General features: G+C 37.7%; 2 protein-coding genes across 2 annotated transcripts in view; both read left to right on the top strand.

The window, feature by feature from the left end:
- LOC139314338 (fer-1-like protein 4) overlaps positions 1-4,618 on the top strand; it is a 64,191-nt gene extending 59,573 nt beyond the window's left edge. Inside the window, exons 43-45 of the mRNA XM_070939930.1 lie at positions 2,279-2,565; positions 3,500-3,600; positions 4,297-4,618. Of these exons, the coding sequence (XP_070796031.1) occupies positions 2,279-2,565; positions 3,500-3,600; positions 4,297-4,477 (569 nt within the window). The 3' untranslated portion in view covers positions 4,478-4,618. The remainder of the gene's footprint in view (positions 1-2,278; positions 2,566-3,499; positions 3,601-4,296) is intronic.
- Positions 4,619-7,008: 2,390 nt separating this feature from the next.
- The window catches only part of LOC139314335 (arf-GAP with SH3 domain, ANK repeat and PH domain-containing protein 1-like), a 40,914-nt gene continuing 25,727 nt past the window's right edge, over positions 7,009-22,195 (top strand). Inside the window, exons 1-9 of the mRNA XM_070939928.1 lie at positions 7,009-7,167; positions 10,999-11,071; positions 12,997-13,142; positions 15,419-15,484; positions 17,177-17,226; positions 17,325-17,454; positions 19,075-19,160; positions 19,759-19,834; positions 21,646-21,732. Of these exons, the coding sequence (XP_070796029.1) occupies positions 7,042-7,167; positions 10,999-11,071; positions 12,997-13,142; positions 15,419-15,484; positions 17,177-17,226; positions 17,325-17,454; positions 19,075-19,160; positions 19,759-19,834; positions 21,646-21,732 (840 nt within the window). The 5' untranslated portion in view covers positions 7,009-7,041. The remainder of the gene's footprint in view (positions 7,168-10,998; positions 11,072-12,996; positions 13,143-15,418; positions 15,485-17,176; positions 17,227-17,324; positions 17,455-19,074; positions 19,161-19,758; positions 19,835-21,645; positions 21,733-22,195) is intronic.

Genomic DNA, 22,195 nt, shown 5'->3' with positions numbered 1-22,195 from the left:
AGGTTGTAGAAAAAATGCTTTTAAAAGTAAAAGAAAAGCCTCTGATGATTGTGCGGCTCAGCTGGGCATTGGGGGGGGGGCAGGGATTTTTGCTACCGGTTCTCCGAACCACCCGCCTCCATCGCTACCAGATCGGGCGATCCAATCCGAACCGGGAGCATTTCTCCCCTGTCTCCCGGTTATCTGAACTTGACCTGCTACTTTAAAGGTGTTCTGTTCTTCTACTAAGGTAGTTAATATGAAATAAAGAGGGAGCCAGAAACAGGAAAGAAGAACTTCTTCAATTCCCAGACTATTATTCACAGGACATGTCCCAGAATGCCAGGGACAATTTGGCAAGTGCCTCTTCTCCTTGTTCAGTTTTGGATGTTTTATGGAGCTATATGCAGCGAAAGTCACCTTAACTATTTATAGATAAAAAAAAATCTGTATCATTGGTGAAGTAGTAAAGGAGAAAAATGAATATACAGCACCACCCAATGGTTACCAAGATATTACAACATGAGGTCTAGAACACCAGGGTGATTTTATGAGTTCAGAAGCATTGATCGAGTCTGTTTGGCTATCAGTTACATTTATTTGCAAGTAGTCCTTGATTTATGACTGCAATTCAACACAAAATTACTACTGCTAAGCAAGGAGGTTGTTAAGTGAGTCGTGCCAGATTGTATGAGGGTTTTGTTTGCCATGGTTGTTAAGCTAATCACTGCAGTTGTTAAGTGAATTATGCAGTCATTCAATGAATCTGGCTTTCCCCGTTGAATTTGCTTGTCTGAAGCTGGTTGGGAAGGTCTCAATCACATGACCCTGGAATGCTGCAACCATCATAAATGCATCCAAGCACCTGAATTTTAATCCTATGACTATGAGAATCTTGCAATGGCTGTCAGTGTGAGGACCACTTGCAAATTCCTTTGTTTGGTGTCCTTGTAAGCTTGAATGGTCACTAAATGAGTGGTTGTAAGTTGAGAACTACCTGTATTACATTTGTTTGCCTATTTATTTAGCAATTAAAATACCAGATGCCTCTGCCAAGAAGCCAAGCAAGATTAATTCTTGCTGGGTGATCACCAGAAATCCCAGGGTAATAGAATAGGCTAAAAAGTCAAGAAATAACATAGAAGAAGAAAATGGCAAGCCAGTTCTCTACTGTTATCAGGATAACTATTTGGATGTGTCGAAATAAACTTCAGTTCAGTTGAAGGTCCCTTAATTTTAAACAATTTCTGGTATCCCTGAGTAAGTTTTCTTAGCTAAATAGGAAAATCTACATGAAGATCAGGAACTGCTTTTAAAAGAGGTCAGAATGTTTTGTGTTGCCATTGTAGAGCTGTGAGTATCAGAGCTAGAAGAACCAAGAACAGATGAAACCTGAAACCAGATAGTTCATTGGGAGTGCAAAGAGAAAGACCATGGATGGATTCTATAATGCTAGTTAGTCCAATGTGGGTTGGTACATTGTGTACATACAGTATATAGTTAGCAACTGCAAGTTTCCTGCTGTGATTACAGCTTTTCCAGCATCTGTATTAAAACAAGGTTATAAATGAGTTTATTCTCTGCTCTGAGTAACAAACTGAGTGAAGCTTGAAAGTGGAAAGTTCTCTGAAATGAACTTCACCAGATATGAGAGTTATGCAGGGATAAAGTAAAACAACAAAATCCAAGAAGATCGTATAGCTCAAACAAAACTCAATTAGAAAAGGAAGCCATTTTACATTTCTTCTTTCCCAGGAGGACCCAGTGATCAGCCTGATCAATTGGGTTAGATCAGGTGCTCTAGTTATTTCACTGAGGAGCTGCTACCTTCGGTCAGTATATCATCACTGAACAAGTAGCACCAGATTTAACCAGATGTGATAATGGTGCATAATTCTATCAAATTATAGTGCCATAAGATTAGTAGTAGATAGGCTTTGTTCAAGAATTGACTGAAAAATATTTCTTCAGCCTCATAATATAGGCTTCTTGTACTATCTTGAAGAGGAAGTTTGAAGAAAAGGGGATTCACAATTTCCCCCAACCCAGATTGTTTGACCTCTTTTTCAGCATGTGACTTGATCAAAACATTTTACAAGCATCTTTCTACTTGTGCCATGCTGTTGGGAGGCTGAGGGTTAGAAGATTCTGCTTTGAGCAGGATTCAACAAGATGACATTAAGATCCAGTCATATTGTGATTTCTGCAATTATGTTTTATGCTAACTATGACCAAAATTAGTATAATTCTCAGTAATTTTTTTAAAAAATCCAATTCTCTGTTTTTTGCACCTTTCTAGGGGCCATTGAGTTAAAGCTGAATGATATGGTGAGAGCTGCTAAGAGTTCAGAACAGTGCACTATCAGGATGGCCAAGGAAAAGGCCATGCCACGGTTTTCTATCTTCCGAAACAAACGAATGAAAGGGTGGTGGCCCTTCATTAAATTGAAAGGAGAGGAAGACATTGAAAGGGAAGAGAGGGAGGCCAAGCAGAAGAAAAAGAAGAAGAAGAAGAAATGGAGGAGATCCGTTAAGCCAGAAGATGTTGAGTTTTCAGATCCCAGTGGGAACACCTTCATCTTAACTGTAAGAAAATATGCAGCAAGGCTAAGGAGTCGTATACAGGCACAAACCCCGCTTTTATTTTAGGGTTCCCATTCCTTTAAAATATGTCTGTTTTCCTGATCTTCCTATTCCTAGTTCCTTCTTTGTCTGAGATGAAGCTGGAAAACAATAGTTTTCTGACAATTGTGATGCTTCCTTATAGAATTGCCTTTTACAGGAAGACACCAGGCTGAATCCCTCTTCAGTTTCCAGATATTAGGAAAAAGGTCTTAATTTCATCAGACTATACTTTGGAACTTGTATATTTGTGGCAGCTGTCAGTATTAAACCAAAACCTGACAGGAAAAAAGAAGAATTCAAAACAAAAAGTTTCAAAGGGCTGATGCCAATGTGTTTTGCATCAGGGAAAAGAACAAACCAATCTCCAGGGAAAAGGAAATTTGAAAAGATGAACTTCATAGTCAGAAAAGCTTCCTGCCAACCATGCTCTGGAGTCTAGACAGAAGAAATAGATTGACAGATGTGACCCTACAAGAAGATCCCTATCTAGAATTAAATGGGATCTGCACTACTTTGAGCACAGTGGAAATATCTTTATGTTGCTAGGAAATGTTTTTAAAGGGGGGTATGTTGTCACACATAACATGAAATGCAGTACATAAAAGAATGGGTGCCTCATATATTGTCAGAAGCCACCACATTTTCTAGGTATCAGGGCAGTTGTTCTTAAAAACTATCAACTGACTTCTCCCATTTCTCTAATATTGATTCTACAGACATGGGTTTTATTCTTTGCAGTAAATTTTATTTGATTAATTTTATGTTTAATTTGCTTTCAACTGTTGTGGAAATTGTGTTTCTTGGAGAAATTTTTTGGTTCATTGCACTGTATTTCCTTTCCTAAGCAAACACTTGAAAACATCAGCTGCTATTTCACAGTATGTTTTTTTTCCAGGGAAAAGTAGAAGCTGAATTTCAGTTATTGACTATAGAGGAAGCTGAAAAAAACCCAGTTGGTCTGGGGAGAAAGGAGCCAGAACCCTTGGAAAAACCCAAGTAAGTGCTGATAAATGTTTGCAGATTATCATACAAATACCCCAATCTTGCTCTCCCACTCAAAATGGTACCATTAATACCATTTATTGGTATAAAATATACTTTATTTTTTTATAGTTTAATACTATCATTTCCAGGTCCAGATAGTTGGAAAATAGTAAAGGGGAGAGAGCCTAAATTTACCAAGAATAAATTTATATCCAAAATTATCATACTGTTAAAATTGCCTCTTTATGTTGCTAATTAAATAGAATACAGTAACTGAATTGAAACATAATTCAGCTTAAAAACTGGAGACATGGTTTGGAAAATCCTTAGCTTTTCAGATTGTGGGGCTGAAGCAAAGAAATATACTTGTGATGACTATATCCTGTCTCCAGAATGAGAAGCAATTTTTCTCTGAATATCACTTGCTGTTGGCCAACAGAACGATACAGTTGTTGTCCTTGTGTTCTGCTTCTGGGCTTCCTTTAAAGAAGGAACCCAGAGAACTTTCTCCTTGATGAAGCGGCCTCCTTATGAACCCAAGCATCTGTATAGTCAGCAGGAGTAAAATTTATTTATTTAAAACATTTATATAGTCACCCACCTTACATCAAAAACAGGGCATATGGTTTGTTTATTTTAAATGTTAGCTTCCCCCCCCATCTAAAACATACTTTCTGCTCCCTCCCCCCCTTTTTTTTTCTCTTCCAGTCGTCCCAAAACATCCTTCAACTGGTTTGTGAACCCCATGAAAACATTCGTCTTCTTCATTTGGAAACGGTACAAGAAGTACATCATTGCATTGCTGATCATTGCAATTGTGACCATATTCTTGGTTCTTATTCTTTACACAATGCCTGGATACATCAGTGAGAAGATAATAAATGGCTAAAGAATTATTCTTCCTCCCCAGCATACTATATTGGGATTTAATAAAAGGAACAGAAGGAAGACAACAGTGACTTTCTATCAATGATCTTAAAGAACATAGAATATAGCTGCCTAATTGTGTGTACAGCATTTTGAAAAGGAATCTGCCACTGGAAAGAAATACTGCCTCTATCTGAGCAGACAAGCTGCTCACATATAGGATTCATAACAGTCTCTGAAATAAGTTTTCACCTGTCAATAGTTCTGAAGATAAAATTTCATTGAAAAATAGACTTTGTGGACTTTATGGATAAAATAAAAAAAAGCAAAGGAGGTGTAGAAGCACTACAAATTAGTCATAGAAAGAAGATTAACAGTTTTATGCTGGTGCTGTCTGTGTTCCCAGATCAAATCTCTGTGGGAAAATGAATTTCAATTAGTCAAAACACATACTATAAAAAATCCCAATATTATACAGCACAAAGTGATAAGGCAGTGAGATGCATTTTATTTATGGAAAAATTATCACTTGTCACTGTTAGTATTTTGTGTTTATATAACAGTACATAGGAAAATAGACTATGTACTGTACTATGCAAGTAAACCAATTTTAGTCAGGGGGGGGGGGGCTTTAGAAAATGATTTGATCAACTTAATTATATTTATACCTCTGTTTCCTCATATACTTACTATATCATGGGTTATATTGTACCACGGTGCATAAAATGCTATGGTGATGCACTGACGACACAAAAAGCCATTAAGGTCTAGTTGAATCTTTAGAAATATTAAGTGCAATCCTTTGTGAGTTTTACCATGGAAGCCCACAAACGTTGTGCAGGTCCGATCTATACCAACCTTTGTAGATAACCAAGCACACCCTGTTTGTGTGCTTGGTTTCTCTCTCCAACCACACCTACCAAATAGCTAATAACACAATATTCAGTTTGAGAGAGCTAGAGCTGTACTGCCATTTATGGATCAGAGCACTTAAGACTGCTAAAATACCCAACTACATTCATCTACATAAATACTCACAAACAGAAAGATAGTAGGGTTATATAGCTTTTCAGTACCTTAGGGCCTATTAATCAAAAGAGCATGCAAACTTGTATGAGTTTTGGATATTTGAGCAATTATGAGAGCATATTGTAAGTGCTTTCCTAATATGGAGTCTGTGGGTCATCTATTCATGGAATGCTATCTATGGTGGACATGGCTAAACATAAAGCATTGGTTTTATAACCAAAAGACTGGAAATATTGTCCCACATAATCTGTTCTAGGCTCCAGGGAAGTTTTCTACTCTTACTTCGGTCCTTTTTCTGGGTAATCAGCCTACTACCAAACCACTGGTCTAGACTCCAAATGTGTCCACTCAACTGGAGTTTCTGGGCTGAGCAGAGATAATTAAAGTCAAGCTGTCCCAAGAGCTGTGCCATGATGAAGAGTGTTATAGGAGATAGTTGGCAGCTGGAATTGCACCCGAAAGCTTATAGGGAACCAGTACAGATTGATAAACAATGAGATGAAATGAGTGCACTGTATTCTGCTGCAGGTTTTTGTTGCACGAGACAGAGCAGGTGTGTACACGCTCTGAAATAGTGGGGATAGGGAATCTATGCAATGCGAGACTGCACAATTTAAAAAAAAAATAAGGTATCAAAAATCAGTTTATAGCTGTCAACATCAAACTTTTAGGAACTCAAATTGCTCTGCAAATCATGTTATTGATTAATCTTTCATTTCCAAAGGCCCAACTGGCTCCTAAATATGTGTCAAAATAGTTTTAGCTAAAGTGCGTTGTAAGCAATATGTATGCATCTACTGGTAGTACTGCACTAAATGAAGTGATTTGAACAGATATGAACACCAAATTCATTTCAATGATCAGACCACAGACGGTACAAGAATTTAGAGTTCAGTAGGAGATATCTTTGATTTGGTTTTGAATATTTGAAAAGTCCTGTGCTGAACCGAAATTACATGATCCTTGGTACCTTTGGTGTCTGCCATATGTATATATGATATCTCTGTACAAATAGTAATCAGCACCCAGGAATTTTCAAAGAAAGTTAACTTTAAACAAAAAAAGTATTTTAGCATAATTTTATTTATTTTTATTTATTATGGAATGTATATTCTGCCTTTCTGTTTATGAAAATACTTGAGACTGCTGAACATTTTAAACATACAAAAAATAAAATTTAAAAGCTTGGCAGAAGAAAGGCATTTTTGCTATTTTCCTAAAGAGAATTGGTAGCCAAATACTCTTCTCCAAGTCACTCTATGGCCTGGGAAACTCACAAGATTGGCAATTATCAGGTGGTAGAAAAGTGCAAGAGTCTGAGCACTTCTTTAAGTCCTGTTCTCTCTGTGTGGACAGGAAAGCAGAATTACAGAGGGAGAGTGAGCAAGCTGCTGCTCTGCATTTCAGAGGTTTGTGGTCTTCTCAGCTACCCTTAGCTGCTTCCTCTCAATCCTGTTCCCCTTTTTTTCTGTGGCCTGATATTCCACCTCTGTGACTTTGCTGGATAGCCCAAGGCTGTGTGCTTCTTTGCTACGTCCATCCACCTCAGACACAAGAATGCCGGACCTGATTTCTGTCCAAGACTTTATCTCTCAAACCCAAGAGGATCTGAGCTCTCCAACAACCTCCTCCTTTACTAGCCACATGGGCAAATGCAGGAACTCGGTTTGCAGCTTAGAGGAGGTAAGGGAGGAACCGGGAAAGAGGCTTTAAGCCAACACAATTAGATTGAATCAGTTGCTGATGATTTATTGGGTTGCTTTTGGAGGGGGTGGGGCGGGGTAAACAGGAATCAGGAAATTTCACTTCATCCTATTAACATATAACCAATTATTATTTGTGAAATAATATGCACCTTACTGTTTCAAAAATGAAAGCTCAAAGCAGTTTACATAATAAAAATGCAATTGATAATTAAAAATTAAGTTTCTGAAAAACTGAAAAAAAATCTAATATTCAATTTCTATTTTAAAAGTATGAATGTCTATCTGTGCCTCCAGAATGCTCACAGAGGTTGACAGTCCATTTAAAACTTTCCAACCAAGCTGACGAAAGGGTTATGAATGATGTACAAGAGTTTGACCATAATCAATGTCTCTAAAATGCCACAAGCACTGTAGGAGTCCAGTACAGCTACCCTGTTTAGAGCCAGACCGTAACAGGACTTTACAGCTGCACAGAGTTTCTCTGAGCCTTAACGGGTTTCATCTCATTAGTGAAGATACCATGAATTGGAGTCTTATCTAATGACTGCAGAATTCCATGGGCACAACTGGAGAGAGGTTGATACGCCTCTTTGGCATAGTGAATTCAGCATGTTTCTTGAGTTGTTACTCTCACCCTATGTCAGCACTTCAACAACTCTTTATATACAATTTATCAGGGCAGATTATGGTCTTCTCAAAATATTACTTGGGAATGAATCACATGAAAATAAATGAGGCTTCATTCTGAGAAAGCACCTGATAAATGTATAATTGACATTTTTAAAAGGATAAGAGTTAGGTAGGGTACTTTTTATACAGCTATGGAAGGGATTGTTTACAGTAAATATTTGTTGCCTATGATTTTTTAAACTATTTCTGCCTCTCTTACTTTTTCATTTCCTCTTTTAAAATGTGTTGCACATCTTTCATTTTAGTTTCCCAATAGCCACTACACTTACTGTGAAGAAGTTTCTAGAAAGGGTAGCTAGTTAAATTTTGTAAAGAGCTGAGCAGATTCTGAAAGCTATCAAAAGTTTGTTAAAAGTTAGGACAGGATGTAACACTTAAATTAAAATTGATAGCCAGGAAACCAGAAACCAGAAAATAATATTAATAGTTTGGAGGGGAAAAACGTGTAGCATCAGGAAAAGGAAACGTTGGTGAAGTTCACATTATCTTCATTGTTAGTCCTCTTAATTAGCACTGTGACATTATTTTATCTGGCATTATCTTACTACTGTAGTGTGTGAGATAGTGCGACTGAGCATGTTTTAGCACTGTTAATTTTTGATTCTGGGAAATAAATTGATATTCCCAATCCTTTGGACACTGCATTCCATACCTGCATGTAGAACTTTAATGTCATCATGTTGTCAGATTTTAAATAATTCTTCTAGAATTTAATCAACTCCTGCTGGTTTGTTATTAGCAATATTTTGTAGGGCCCAGGTAGCTTTTCCCCCCAGAATGTCTGATTGAAGTTCTGTGATAAAATCTTTTCATGCATTTATGCTTTCACAATCTTTTGTTCTGTTTTTCTTTAGAGTTGTGCCACCTCTTTATATTTCCCTTTTTATAGTATGTGCGTACCTCCTTTGATTTCTGTAACTTTCTTACTTTTTTTAAGAAAAACTATTTTTTATCCTCCTGTTTTTCTATTGTCCTTAATTTCTTTGAATTGGTTGTTCAGACATAACTCTTTGTCTCTCCCTGTTTTTATCTAGAATTCAGAGTTTAGGTGCACAATTTTCCTGCCTCTGTTGCCATTCAGCATGTCAGCAGACTGCTGTTTTTCTTTTGCTTTTTTCATTTCTGAACATTTTTTGTTTGCTTCATTTTTATTTATGTCTCCGTTTTCAGTGTAGAGTTCTGAAAGCCACTCTAGTTTACAATAACTATTCCATTAAAGATATTTTTCACATTTGTCACATGTGGAACATTGCTGAGGTTTTATTTTGGTCTGACTATTTTATTTATTTATTTTTAGTTTAAGGTTTAATTTGGTAAATAATATGTAATCTAAGTCACAAGAAGTAATAGGTCTTATTTGTGCTGATTGAATAGTATTTCTCTGCCTGTAGATCATATAGTTAATGATTTCAGTGCTGTCCGTCTGACCAACAGAAAAATAAAATAAGAAAATCTTGTCTAGTTAGTTCATACCTTGAACTTCCACCAACTGTACAGTGACAAACTTTTCTATCTTCATTCCACACAAAAATAAATCACTAGCAATTCTCACCCATGCTTTCCAGTATGAGTGTATTTATTTATATATTTATATATTATCAGCCATCTCACAAACAAGTGATTCTGGGAAGAATACAACAAACTAAAATAATAAATACCCAAAATCATTTTCATTAATAAGTATTTAAAACATTATACTTGTTTTAGTAGTTTCTATAGTTTTTTTAGACAAAGGGGCATTCATAGCAATGGAGCCACCTCGCTAGTTCATCCCGCGAGTAAAACCAGATCTTGAAAGACCTTCAGAAGCTGAGAACTGATGAGGTTATTCTTATGTTGAGGTGCAGGGGAGAAAATTGCAGCATTTATTTATTTACAGCATTTGTATAGCTACCCATTTTAAAACCAACTCTGGGTAGCTTGCATCCCATAAATATATACAGTCACAAAACTGAAAACAATAAAACAGAGAAACCTGGCACTACAACCCTATTTCTCAGGTACAACCCACATTCTCATCTCATCTCACCTCACCTCACCTATCCCACTGCTTGGGATATTGGAGTCAGATCTTGCAATCATTCCAGAAGGATAAAAGGGTAAGAGCACCTTGAAATGGAAGGAGGGAGTACCATAGGGCAAGGGCTGCAACAGAAAAGGCAAGCTTCCAAGGATCCACAAGATGGCAATGTTTAAGGGAAAGGACTTGCAATGTGCCTACTTTATCTGCTGCAAGCAAGACAGTCCTGCAGATAACTTTGTCCCATGCTATATAGGGCTTTAAAGATATTAGCACCTTGAATTGCACCTGGAGGAAAACTGAGAGCCAATGCAACTTGTGGAACAGGAGTAATGGGTAAACCTCAGGGCGCCCAACACAGTTCATGTCACTGCATTCTGGATCAGTTGTAACTTCTGGGTGGTCTTCACGGGCAACCTCATGTAGTGTGTATTGCAGTAATCCAAACAGGTTGTTTAGTTACAAAGGTAACTTTATATAATTGATTGTAATAAATCTGAACAAAACAACTGAAATCTTCCAAAAATTTCTCAGTTGTGTTGCCAACATTGTTGTCTTAAAAGCTTCTGTGAACATAGGTTTGGGGGGGGGGAGGAGATGACAATATATGCATTATGATGTCATCATGCAAATGCCATCACTTATAAAGTTCCGCCTGATGCTAGGATATAACCACAATCTTTGTATAATGAGATCATTCCAAGCCTGTTACCATTTTAGCATCCTTATTGTTAAGTTCTGGGCAAAGAATGGAGGTGAGGCTGGAGTGATTTCTAATAGTTCTTTATTCAATATTGCCTGTGAGGCAACCACACTCCTTGTCTGACAGAAGCTCTCTTTATATGAAACTGATCAGCCAAACAGCCAAATAGGAGAGAGTATTTTCCTGCTCCAACAGAGGACCAGAATGAGAACTTCAACTGACAACTATGCACTATATACAATACATAACATCTATGGTTTGCTATAAAAGCTACTCCTAATGAACTGTATTAGCATGTCAGTAACTCTGCAATAACATACTTTTCCCAATTGCTGTGACTATGGTTGTGGACAGAAGAGAACATATGTTTAGTCTTTCTTTTTTAATGCTTCTAGGACTTGGATTCAGATCGAACTGTTCTGCAAAAAATGAGGAAAGCAGTCAAAGCAGAGCACACGACTGGACAAGGTCAGACTGCAACAAGAAATGGGATGTAGCCAAGGCAGCCAAATGTGGCAGGCCAGAATGATATTTCTGTATGTCTAAGGAGTTTTTTTTTTAAAGGACTAATTCATTTAGCTCTTTCTCTCAATTCTTAAAAATACAGATATCCAGAAATAGATCCTATTAAGCTTTAGTAAGAATGCTGAATTTAGTAAGGCTGTTTAGAGAGCTACCATAGTTTCGTGTAGTGGTAAAGGCATCAGGCTAGAAACTGGGGGAGTTTGAGTTCTAGTCCCAGCTTAGGCACGAAGCCAGCTGGGTGACCTTGGGCCAGTCACTCCCTCTCAGCTTTAAGAAGCAGACAATGGCAAATAATTTCTGCAGGACTTTGCCAAGAAAACTGTAGGGCCTTGCCCAGGCTGTTGCCAGGAGTCAATACTTCCTCAAAGGAACCAAAAAGAGAAAAGGGAGGGGGAGGCAGCTTACACTGAACCATAAATTAGGCAACTATCTTGTAAGCAACATAAGCCAAGTCCACGTCATGCAAAGAAAGAAAAGTTGATTTTATGTTCACACTAGGTAAATGTAGTGCACAAACTGCCATTTTCAGGTAGGATGCAGAGGACTGCTACCTAACAAATATATTTGTTCAGGCATGACAAAGAAATTCCAACTCAGTACATACCTAGCACTAAGCAGCTCTCCCTTATATTATATCCTTTTCATTTAGTCCATGAAAAGCTGGTTTCCCTGCGAAGGAGACATTCAAGAATTCTGGTCAAGCTGTAGATGCAAATGCTACCCACTGCAGACAATCTTGCTGAACTCCATGGAAATTGGCCCTTCACTGATGTTGCGTACATCTTTGTTACATGTGAATTTTGGGGGCAGCAGACTAAATAAATGCACTCTGCTTAAAAACACATCTGTGTATGCAAGAAAAAGGCTGGATTCACAAAATAAACTATGCCACAGTTTGTTTTAACTATGGATTATTGAATAAGCCCTATAGCCTGATTTGCACATTAACTATAAACCATGACTTAGGAGTCAGAATGGCTAGATTCATACACTACAATAAGTCAGAATCAAACTTAGTTTATACAATCATAGGCATCACGGGTCCACAATTGGACACAAATTATATAATTTGCATTTTTGCATGATATTACCATAACATTGTGGTATCATTTGCCGTCCTGCTCCCCTGCAGAGACATTCCCACAGTGTGAATCCAGCCAAACTGTCTATAATATTCCTTCAAAGAAATTAGATCAGACAAGTACTTTTGTAAACAAATTGATTCCCAAAACAAACAGCATAATCACGGACATTACCATGGTATCATCAATTTCTAAAGGGAAACTATATTCCAAAAATGCTTCCTTCACTCCTGACTAGCTATCTCTCTGTGACCCTTTTGTCATTACACTTCCTTTCTGTCTTTGGTTTCCTCTTGTAGATAAATTTCCCACTCAGGATACATTTGGAAGTCATTAGTTCCAGATGAGAAAAGACCAAGGGATCATACTTTTTTAAAACGCAATCTTCATTGTAAAGGATTACCATTTGGTAATCTGTAATTCCACATTTGGCTGGAACTCCAGCTCTTATCTGCCCTCACCACAATGTTCAGGAGGACCATTAATGGAACTGAGCTGCAGTTCAAGAACTGGAAGACCACATATTCTCTCCCGCTGTGCTTCTTAACAAACTTCAGATCAGTAGTGCATCCCTCTCTTCATGCTGCATTCCAAATCCTTCCCAAAGTACATTTCCATTTGCTAAATTCCAGACTATTCCTATACTATATTCATGTGGGTTTTAGGGCCATAAAAATAAATGAAATGGGTTCCTGCCAACGTTTCCAGATTTCCTTTTGTAATACAGCATTGTTTGCCTAGAAAAAGACATGCAAGAACATTCAAATACCTTCTTTATTTCTACAGATCTCATTAGCCACTTAGAAGCTCATATTGCTGCCCTGGAGAAATTTTCAGGAAATTATCACACCAGTGGAGATGAAAAGCTGTCTGAAGCTTTTACCACCTTTGCTTCATTTTCACAAGAGCTGCTAGAAGCCATCAAGAGCCTGGTACTGCCCCATCCATCTGACCTCCCATTTTCTGGGGAAAGTGTTCCTATGCCCTACTGTTGGGTTTACTGGGCCTTGTTTTCCAACAACATCTGGAGAGCCATGGACAGGTCTTTCCTGCTGTTTGTCATGATAGTTGGCATTAATTGCATTTTATGAAATCCATTGAGAGGATCAAATATCTCCCTGACCTGTGCAAAATGTGACCCCAGGTGTCAAGAAATTTACATGGTTAAATAATGCCCTAGATATAAAAATGGAAAATGTGCTTAATACATTTATTAATCATAGGGGGCAGCAGAACATTTTTATGCTTTCCATATGTGGGTAGTCAATTTTTTGTGGACCAAAGCCCATGCTCAGCATTTGGGGAACCTGGGACAAGAATAAGGTTGGGAATAAATGTTTGAGAATTTTAACTGCAATGTGCATATTTTAAGATTATGCCAGAATTCCCATCAGAACCCCAACTCAGTCCTGGTTTAAAGGTATGTCCTCAAGACTTTCCCTTCACCTTAATTCCAGCCCAGACTCAGAGGATACACTGCTTAAAGTTATCTTTAGCTGTTCCAATTTTGAAGTAATGTTCTCATGATATAATTTTTGCCATGAGTGTAATCTGTCATAAAAGCTAATTTGGTGTAGCAGTTAAGGCATCATGATAGAAACCAGGATACTGTGGATTCTAGTGCCCCCTTGGGTTCTTGCCCCAGCTGGGTAACTTTGGGCCAGTCATTTTCTCTCAGTCCTAAGAAGGAAGCAATGACAAACCACTTCTGAAAAACCTTGCCAAGAGAACTGCAGGAACTTGTCCAGGCAGTCTCCATGAATTGGAGATGATTGAATGGAAGAAAAACAAAATGTGGCATACTACACCAATCATTTGGCTGCTGATGTAATCTGGGTTGAGGATCAACCAACTTCCAATTGGTCCTTTAAATTTGGCTGCAGAAGAGATAGGATACTTGGCTTCTGCAGAGGCATTTGCCCTCAAATGCCTGATCAATCCATTCTGAAGAGCTTGTTTCATCTTACACAGGCTCTTTATATGCACTAATTTAACAGACTTTTGAAAGAGCATGGGCTTGTCCTTAAAGAAGACTAGTTACACTGCATAGAACATTTGAACCAGGAAAGATAGTGGAGTTTGCCAGCTGTGCACTGCTAGTTCTGTGCCTAATGAGGACTTTAAAATTTTTCTGGTGTTTCTGCTGAGTAGGGGTTTTATGTGGCCATAGATTTTAGTACTGGGGGTAGCAGGCACATCCCATTCCACAGGGTTCTTTTAGATGCTGCTTGTCATGACCCCTTGATGCCAGCACTGCCATCCCTTTGAAGTGCTAAGCAAGGGTGGAGTTCAATTATTATCAGTTGCTCCTTCCCATTTCATACCATGTCCCTTTCTCCATACCTCTGAACAGTCGGCTGGCTACTTTTGGATTCAGAATGCCTGCTCTCTCGGAAGAGTGGTAGGACTTCTTTTTTTTGCAAAACAGCAAGTATAGACCTGCTATAGGTGAGATTTCTGAATATTATCCATTAAAGGTAGTCCTCAAATTATGACCACAATTGAGCCAAAAATTTATGTTGTTAAATGAGACATTTAAGTGAGTTTTGGCCCGTTTTATGACCTTTCACCTTTGCCACAGTTGATAAGCGAATCACTGCAGTTGATAAGTTAGTAACATGGTTGTTAAGTGAATCTGGCTTCCCCATTGATTTTGCTATCAAAAGATTGCAAAAGGTGATCACCTGACTTTGGGACACAGCAATAGTCATAAGTATGAACCAGTTGCCAAGCATCTGAATTTTGATCACATGATCATGGGGATGCTACAAAGGTCGTAAATGTGAAAAATTGTCATAAGTCATTTTTTCCAGAGCTGTTGTAACTTTGAACAGTCACTAAATGAACTGTTGTAAGTTGAGGACTACCTGTATACTGCCCTGGGACTGGCATTGCCTGCTTCTGTCCTTGTTTTTGAATTCCTGCAGTACTACTGAATCTGATTGCTTTTAGGGGAGGTTCTTATATCACCTGCCCTGCCTCATAAATACAATTATGGGGACCAGACATTATAAGAGAGAAGCTGCTTGCTAGTCTTGTCTCTTTTTAATGTCTATAAACATCGGCTGTCTGAAAGCATTCCACACAATAGCCCATATTATACTGCATACTTTAATGTAAGTTATTACAACAGTTTTCAATATCCTCTTCTTTATTTAGGAAAGAGCACTTGTTACATGCCAACTACATAATAAACTTTGTTTTTCAGTTGCTGAGCCTCTATCATAACATTCAGTTTTCTCTGGATTCGCTGGTCAAGGGAGATTTCAAAGGGGTGAGTTGATGCTGGAAATAGATTGTAGGCATGTGCATTAAAGCAAGTCATCTGTTTGTGGATTTTCAAAATGTGATTCCATGGTCTCTAAAACAATCACCCTGTAGTTTCAATAATTCCTTTCCTATGTTGTAGGATCCAGCTCACACTCTTTATTAGGGACAGCTCTTTTCATACTATTTCACTCATGGATGACAATAATACGTGCTCAAATTCCTGATCCTGAAGTTATTTTCTTACAAAGCCCCCTTTTACGTAGACTACTTTTTTTGATAATTGTTTTGGGAAGTTGTGGACATTATCCTTGTTTTTTGAGGAATACAATCTGTTCCAGAGCTGTGATATTATCAATTTCACTTGTGAGGAAGTGATAGGAAAAATGACCAAATCTTTTTTATACTTTAGGCCAGTTTCTGTAGTCTGGCTGGTCAGAGGTGCGATGCAAGCATTTTGCTGAGCAGGATATGGGATCCTGCTTCATGTTATGCATCTTTCTCTGCTTGCAAACTATTAGATGGGAAACCCAATAGGTACATAAACCTATTGATGTTAGCATCTACCTGCACTTCTTTTTTCCTTCCAGAAGATTGGAGGGAAAGCAATGTTGAGGGAATCCACTAATCCCTTTCCTTAACTTCTGCAATAAATGTATAAAGATGGCACCTATCACCAACTACATTGCTGCTGCCAGTTAAGGCAGAATCCATAGCAGATTGCTCTGGGGCTGATTGGGGCATAACAATGCATTCCAGCTTAATTTTATGTCAATTCAAAGACTGATAACATTTTAATATAGCTTTCTGGAAAAAGGAATTTGGAAAACTACTCATCTGAAAGAATTCACTCTCTATGATGCCACACACTAAAAAATATTGAAAATACTACTATAATATTTGTTTCATCTGTTGGTAGATTTTCAAACTATTTGGAAATGTAGTGGCTTTTTTTCCTGTATATTGTTTCCAGTACCACCATTAGAAGAAGGAACCATAGCTCAGGAGCTTTTCCAACTGTGTAGCCTCAGATTTTATCCCTGATAGTCTGAGTTGAAAGGATCAAGTAGGTGTTGCTTCTGTCAGAGAAGGTACTAATTAGGTCTGATGAACACAGTCAGATAGCTTGAGGGTTGGTCATTCCAAACTTCTATTTTAGTAATTGATCAGTTGAAACAAAATTTTGTTTAGTATCACTATTGTGCCTAAAGAAGCATAGTAACATACTATAAAGTATTGTATAAAGGGGAATTATGTCTTAAACATCAATCATGTTAAACAGATTAATTGCAATAACTAATTTTCTGCATTATTAAAGATAGTTCTAGCAAGTGATAAAAATAAAAATAGGAAAAGTACATGCAAACATAATGCATAGATACAGATAATTATCTACAGATACAGCTACAGATAAAACAGATGACCAACAGAGCCAAATGGGAGATGTCTAAGAATTAATTGAGGAAAAATTGTGGTGTATAGTACAAACAGTACAATGGTATTTATTAATATTCAGAAAAATAGAATCTGATTGATCTGATAATAACTGAAGGTAAAGGGAATCAGAGCAATTGAAATGCTTGACACACAAACACGTACATGTTAACAGAACAGCTTAGCAACGTAAAATTATTTGAGAGTAGAAAAATAGAACAAAAGATCAAATGCAGCATTAAAGTGTTGCTTCATCTCTCAATAGGATTTTAAAAAGCCTTTTGAAAAAGCTTGGAAGGACTATGAAAGCAAACTGTAAGTTGGCTTGATATTATCTTCTTTACAAAACAAACACTACTTTATTTTGAACTGATTTTATTAAAATAACTAACATTGCTTTTTCTCTACTTGAGTGGAAAGATAGAGAAAGAAAAGCGCGAGCTGGCAAAACAGTATGGAATGGTGAGGACAGAGGTTGCTGGAGGAGAGATTGCAGAGGAGATGGAAAAAGAGCGAAGGATGTTCCAATTACATATGTGTGAGGTGAGGCAGGCAGATGGTAAGATTTCTTCTCAGGAAGGAGGTCCTGAGCCTGTCTTTCTTTCAGCTTAGGCAGGACCCTAAGCATGATACCTCTGAAATGGTTGAGAATCTATTAACTCCATCCTGTGGAATCCTTGGTGCTCTCTGAGCTTGGTTGTTTTGGATGTTCAATACACATCTAGGTAATAACTTCAGTGCTAGAAGGGAATGGGCTTATATCTCCCTCCTGGCTTGGTTTCTACAGGCCTTGGACCTGGTTCCCGCTCCACTAGGCCCCACATCCTTGGATCTTCTCGCTCCCTGTCACAACTTACTTCATTTATCTTTTCCGAAGAATGCCTCTAGGAAAGAGAAATGGCCAATCTGCCATGTCACCTTGAGTTGCTTACTATACAGAGGTCTCATGGTGCCATCCCAGTAGTGGGCATCATTTTGGGAGCAGCAAAATTCTTGGATTGTCAGAATAGTGCTGCTTCCAAACCGGTGCCCGCTTCCAGGACAGCACCATCTGGCCTCTGTATAGTATAGTATAGGAAGGCTGCATAGCAATTTGGATGGTTCTTTTTCCAAAAGATGATCTTAGAAAAGGTAAGTGAACTGAAGCATGATTGGGGGGAAAAGGTCCAAGGGTGTGGGAAGCTTGCAAGGCGAGTCTTGGGAGATTGGGGAGGCCCTGGCAAATCAGGGCAGGCAGATAAGCTGGGGAGGTGTATACTGTGGGTCTGGGCCTGTGCCAGGACTTCCTCACTCCCTGAGGCACTCCATGCTCCACTTAATGAACTGCATAGTCACTTAATGACCACCATGGGGAGAGCCAGGGTTGTGGTCGTTAAGGAAGCCAGTCATGTGGGCACCTCGCTTAATAACCTCCACAATGTACGACCATAATTCTGGGCTCAATTGTGGTCATAAATTGAGGACTATCTGTAATGGGTTTCAAAAAGCAGGAGAGGTAATATACAGTTGCAATGAAGAGGCGAAGTGGCAAAAATCGCTTCCTGTTTTGTCCCCAATTTCCTTTTCAAATTGAAGAAACTGAAGAAAATCTTCAGTTGATATAAGAGAATCCAGATCCAACTCTTTTAATTTTTTCCAATAAATTATGTTTGTTTTTAATTTGTCAATACATATCCTTCAAGATAATTCCTTTAACATTGGGACCTTCATTTTTAAAGCATCATTCAGTCTCTGAGAATATACAATACTTTCATTATTTGGTAAAATTCAATTATAGTTCTTCAGATCTTAATTCTACCATAGTACCATAATCACCACTATGTAGCAGTTGATTTTTTTTGCTGCTAGCTAGTGGAAATAAGTGTATCCTAATTCTTGGGAATTATAAATGTAACATTTGGTTTAGTTAGTGTAAATACTTATGTAAGCTCTGCCTTTCATAGAATTTAAAAGACAAACCATAAAAATAAATTTAAATTACTTCAACACAAGTACAACTGTTTTTGAGTTTATGTAAAGCGAAGATTATCATATACTGTACTCTGTGCATGAGTTAAAAAGAAAGAACTGCAACGTGTAACTTAGCACTCAAGAACAGAGGAGGGCTAAACAAACAAATGAGAATGTAGCTCAAAAAGTCAGCTATGTAACCTTTCCCTCCAGTACCTAATTAAAGTGAACGAGCTTAAAACCAAGAAAGGAGTTGACTTGCTGCAGAATAACATCAAGCACTGCAACTCCCAGTTCAAGTAAGTGCCGTCCATTTTCTACCTTTTCATTCTTCACAATTCTCTTGGTACCAAAGACATTAGGGCAGTTTAATTACAAATTTCTTGTTGCAAAAGCTTTTGAAAATGTGAATCTATGGCATAAATATATTTTATTCTATATTGTACATTTTACTTTGTTATGGGTAAGCAATCTTATCCTTGGAAAAAGGCTCTTCCAAATGAGATCCTTATAGTAGTTCAAATCCTGGACCTCATCATTCTCATGGTTGCATCTGGGACTGAATTGATTTCTTACTAGCTCTATAATGCATGCAATATCACAACAAATTAAATAGTTTCACTTGACCATTAGAGACAATCTGGACAATCAGTTACCCACTCTTGCGTTACTGTCCCTCTAATGACTCACCCACTGATGGGAAGGTATCCTCATCTCTTCCCACTTCCCATCTTCTTTCTGATGATCAAGCATTACTTCCAACATATTGAGGTCAGCAGTTGTGATGGTAATTGTGGAAAGATTTCACTGAAAATAGTAGTGTTGATGAGAAAAAGTCCAATGGTGTGAACTGAACATACAATTTTTTACTTTGGTTTCATGGTATTTTTCTATCAGTTTCTTCCAGAAATGTTTAAAGGCAACAGAGAAGCACAAGCAATTTATAGAGAAATTAACTCCTGAGCTTCAGAGTGTGAGTATATAATATAAATTTGATAGGCCAAAATTTCACATCAGGTTAAAACACAGTGTGAAATACAGACACAAGTTCTAGCAAGTTTACACACACGGAAACAAAATATTTTCCAAAGAGAAGTTCAAAGTTTTCACTCTACTTTTAGTTAATCAGATTCTTTGTTGTATTTAAGGTTTGTATTAGCAAACTATCTCTACAAATCATATTTTGAAGCTAGTTTGTTTGAACATAGTTACTAATATTAATAGCGGTTTGTCTGGATGGGGAATTCTGGCAGTTGAAGTCTACATATCTTAAAGCTGTGGAGGTTGAGAAATACTTTTGAAGATAACATAACAAAAACAAAAGCTTATATTTCCAAAATCCTTGTACCCTTGTAAATAATGTAAGAAAGAGCCTATCCACTTAGCCTAATGTGGATTTTCATTCTCATTCTGGCTTTTCATTCTCATGCATGCTGCATTGCAACAGTTTCACAAAACCTGAAGTCCTGGGTATGCAGTCTCCACATTAAAGACTTGGAAGTTCACATGTGTAAAGGGGTTGGAGGTTGTAACTTAAAGTTTCAGGAACATGCAGAAGCCACTGAGAAGAAGGGTATTATTGAACGATTATGATTTGAGAATATTATGTTTATTTTTAATATAAAATGAAATAAAATTTAACTTCTGTCCTAATGCATCAATTTTGTGTAGACTCTAGCATGTCACTCAGCTAGACATGCTAAATATGTAGAGTTCTGCATTATGTGTACCATATTATACCATGCAGGTATGCAACACTGATATTGGGAAACAGCCAGGCAGGCAAAGAGAGGGGGATCAAGTGGGGAATTAGCCTTGAGTTGTTACTCATCTGCAAGATACCTAGCCCTAACCTCCCCTCTAAATTCCATGTTGTTGTTCCCAAGATAAGGCAAACAGACTGGAAGATTCCTATAATATAAGTGGAATAAAATAAAGTAGTTAGCTTGAAACACTATATGTGTGGACTTGATTGTTTGTGCCTGATAACTGGTGAGACAAACTTTCAGCAACAGGTTGAAGGTTCCAAAAAGTCCTCCACCCTAAAATCACATTCAACCAGTTCCTTGAATATATCTTTAAGGAAGGGCATATGTGTTCAAGTACTAATTGGATGGTTTGCAGGCCATATCCATAACAAATACTTCCAACTTAATAATTAAATTCAGCATAAAAGGTAAAATGGTTCCATGGAAAGACATGTAACTTGGCCTTTTGGCTTTCCAGAAGAGTATTAAAGCTTGTTTTGCCAGTTGGCTTGGGTCCCTGAAGACAGCGCTCACTATTAGTTAGTTGATGGGGTAGAAGATGTCATTTCCATGCTGTCTATCTTCTTGGTTTTAGTTTTTTAAGTAGTTTTAACATTTTAATTGTTCATCTTTTTATAATCTGTAAACTGCCCACAGTCAATTTATTGGGGAGGTGGTTGGCATATAAATTTAATAAATAATAAATAAACTTCCTTTTCCTTCTGGACAGATTTTATATGCTGTATTCTGAATATTTTACTTTAACCTTAACTTAATCCCTTTCAAGTATGTAGAACAATGAAGAGGCATAATTTCAAATTGCAAGCCTCTGAACACATACCAGTCAGACTTCGAACAAATGGTGTTAGCATTAAATTCGTTAGCATAATTGGGGTTAAAATTGCTGTTAATAATGTGGGCTGGAGTCTTCCTGGAGACTTGGGCAGCATAGAAAGAAACGCCAACTGAAGGTATTTTGCAGCAAACACAAAAACAACTTATGTGTTTGATGGAATGTTTTTGTAATGGATTTCAGATGAAGTCAAAGCAGGAAGAAGAGAAGAAACAGTTATGTTCCCTTCGGGATCAGCTCAAATCAGCATTGCAGTTGGAACCCAGAGAGGTAAAACTAGGGACGTACATCCAATTTTGCTATAGAGAAAGACCAGCAGGTACCTGATGAAATGTTCTTAGAAATCCTTTTTTTAAGAACTAAAAGGAAGAATTAATTGGGGGAAAGGCAATTTACCATGTGTATGAGCGCAGTTTCTACCAATCTGCCTTTGCTTCTGTCAATTCTTCAATTTTATGGAAGACAATTTGATTTCAAAATTCCTTCAAAGGAGAAGAGAGCTTCAGGAAATACTCACAGGTGGAGTGTTTCTGAATTTATTTAATTACAAGGGAGCTGCATATATAGAGATGGGTGAATGTGGTCATGTCTCTAGTATTCATTGTACAGTTTTTTCTCTAATGTTCTGTATCCTCCCTTCAATTAAATCTCAAAGGAAGACAGAATGAAGGAGCTACTCCCACAAGCCTTTTTTAAAATAGTAGTAGCAGCAGCAGTAGCATTATCCCACCTA

Source organism: Pituophis catenifer, unplaced genomic scaffold, assembly GCF_029215685.1.
Source record: "Pituophis catenifer annectens isolate HBS135680 unplaced genomic scaffold, rPitCat1.0.hap2 SCAF_3, whole genome shotgun sequence".
NCBI classification, from domain to species: domain Eukaryota; kingdom Metazoa; phylum Chordata; class Lepidosauria; order Squamata; family Colubridae; genus Pituophis; species Pituophis catenifer.
Note: the sequence above shows the minus strand (reverse complement) of the source record. Positions and strands in the feature narration are given on the sequence as shown.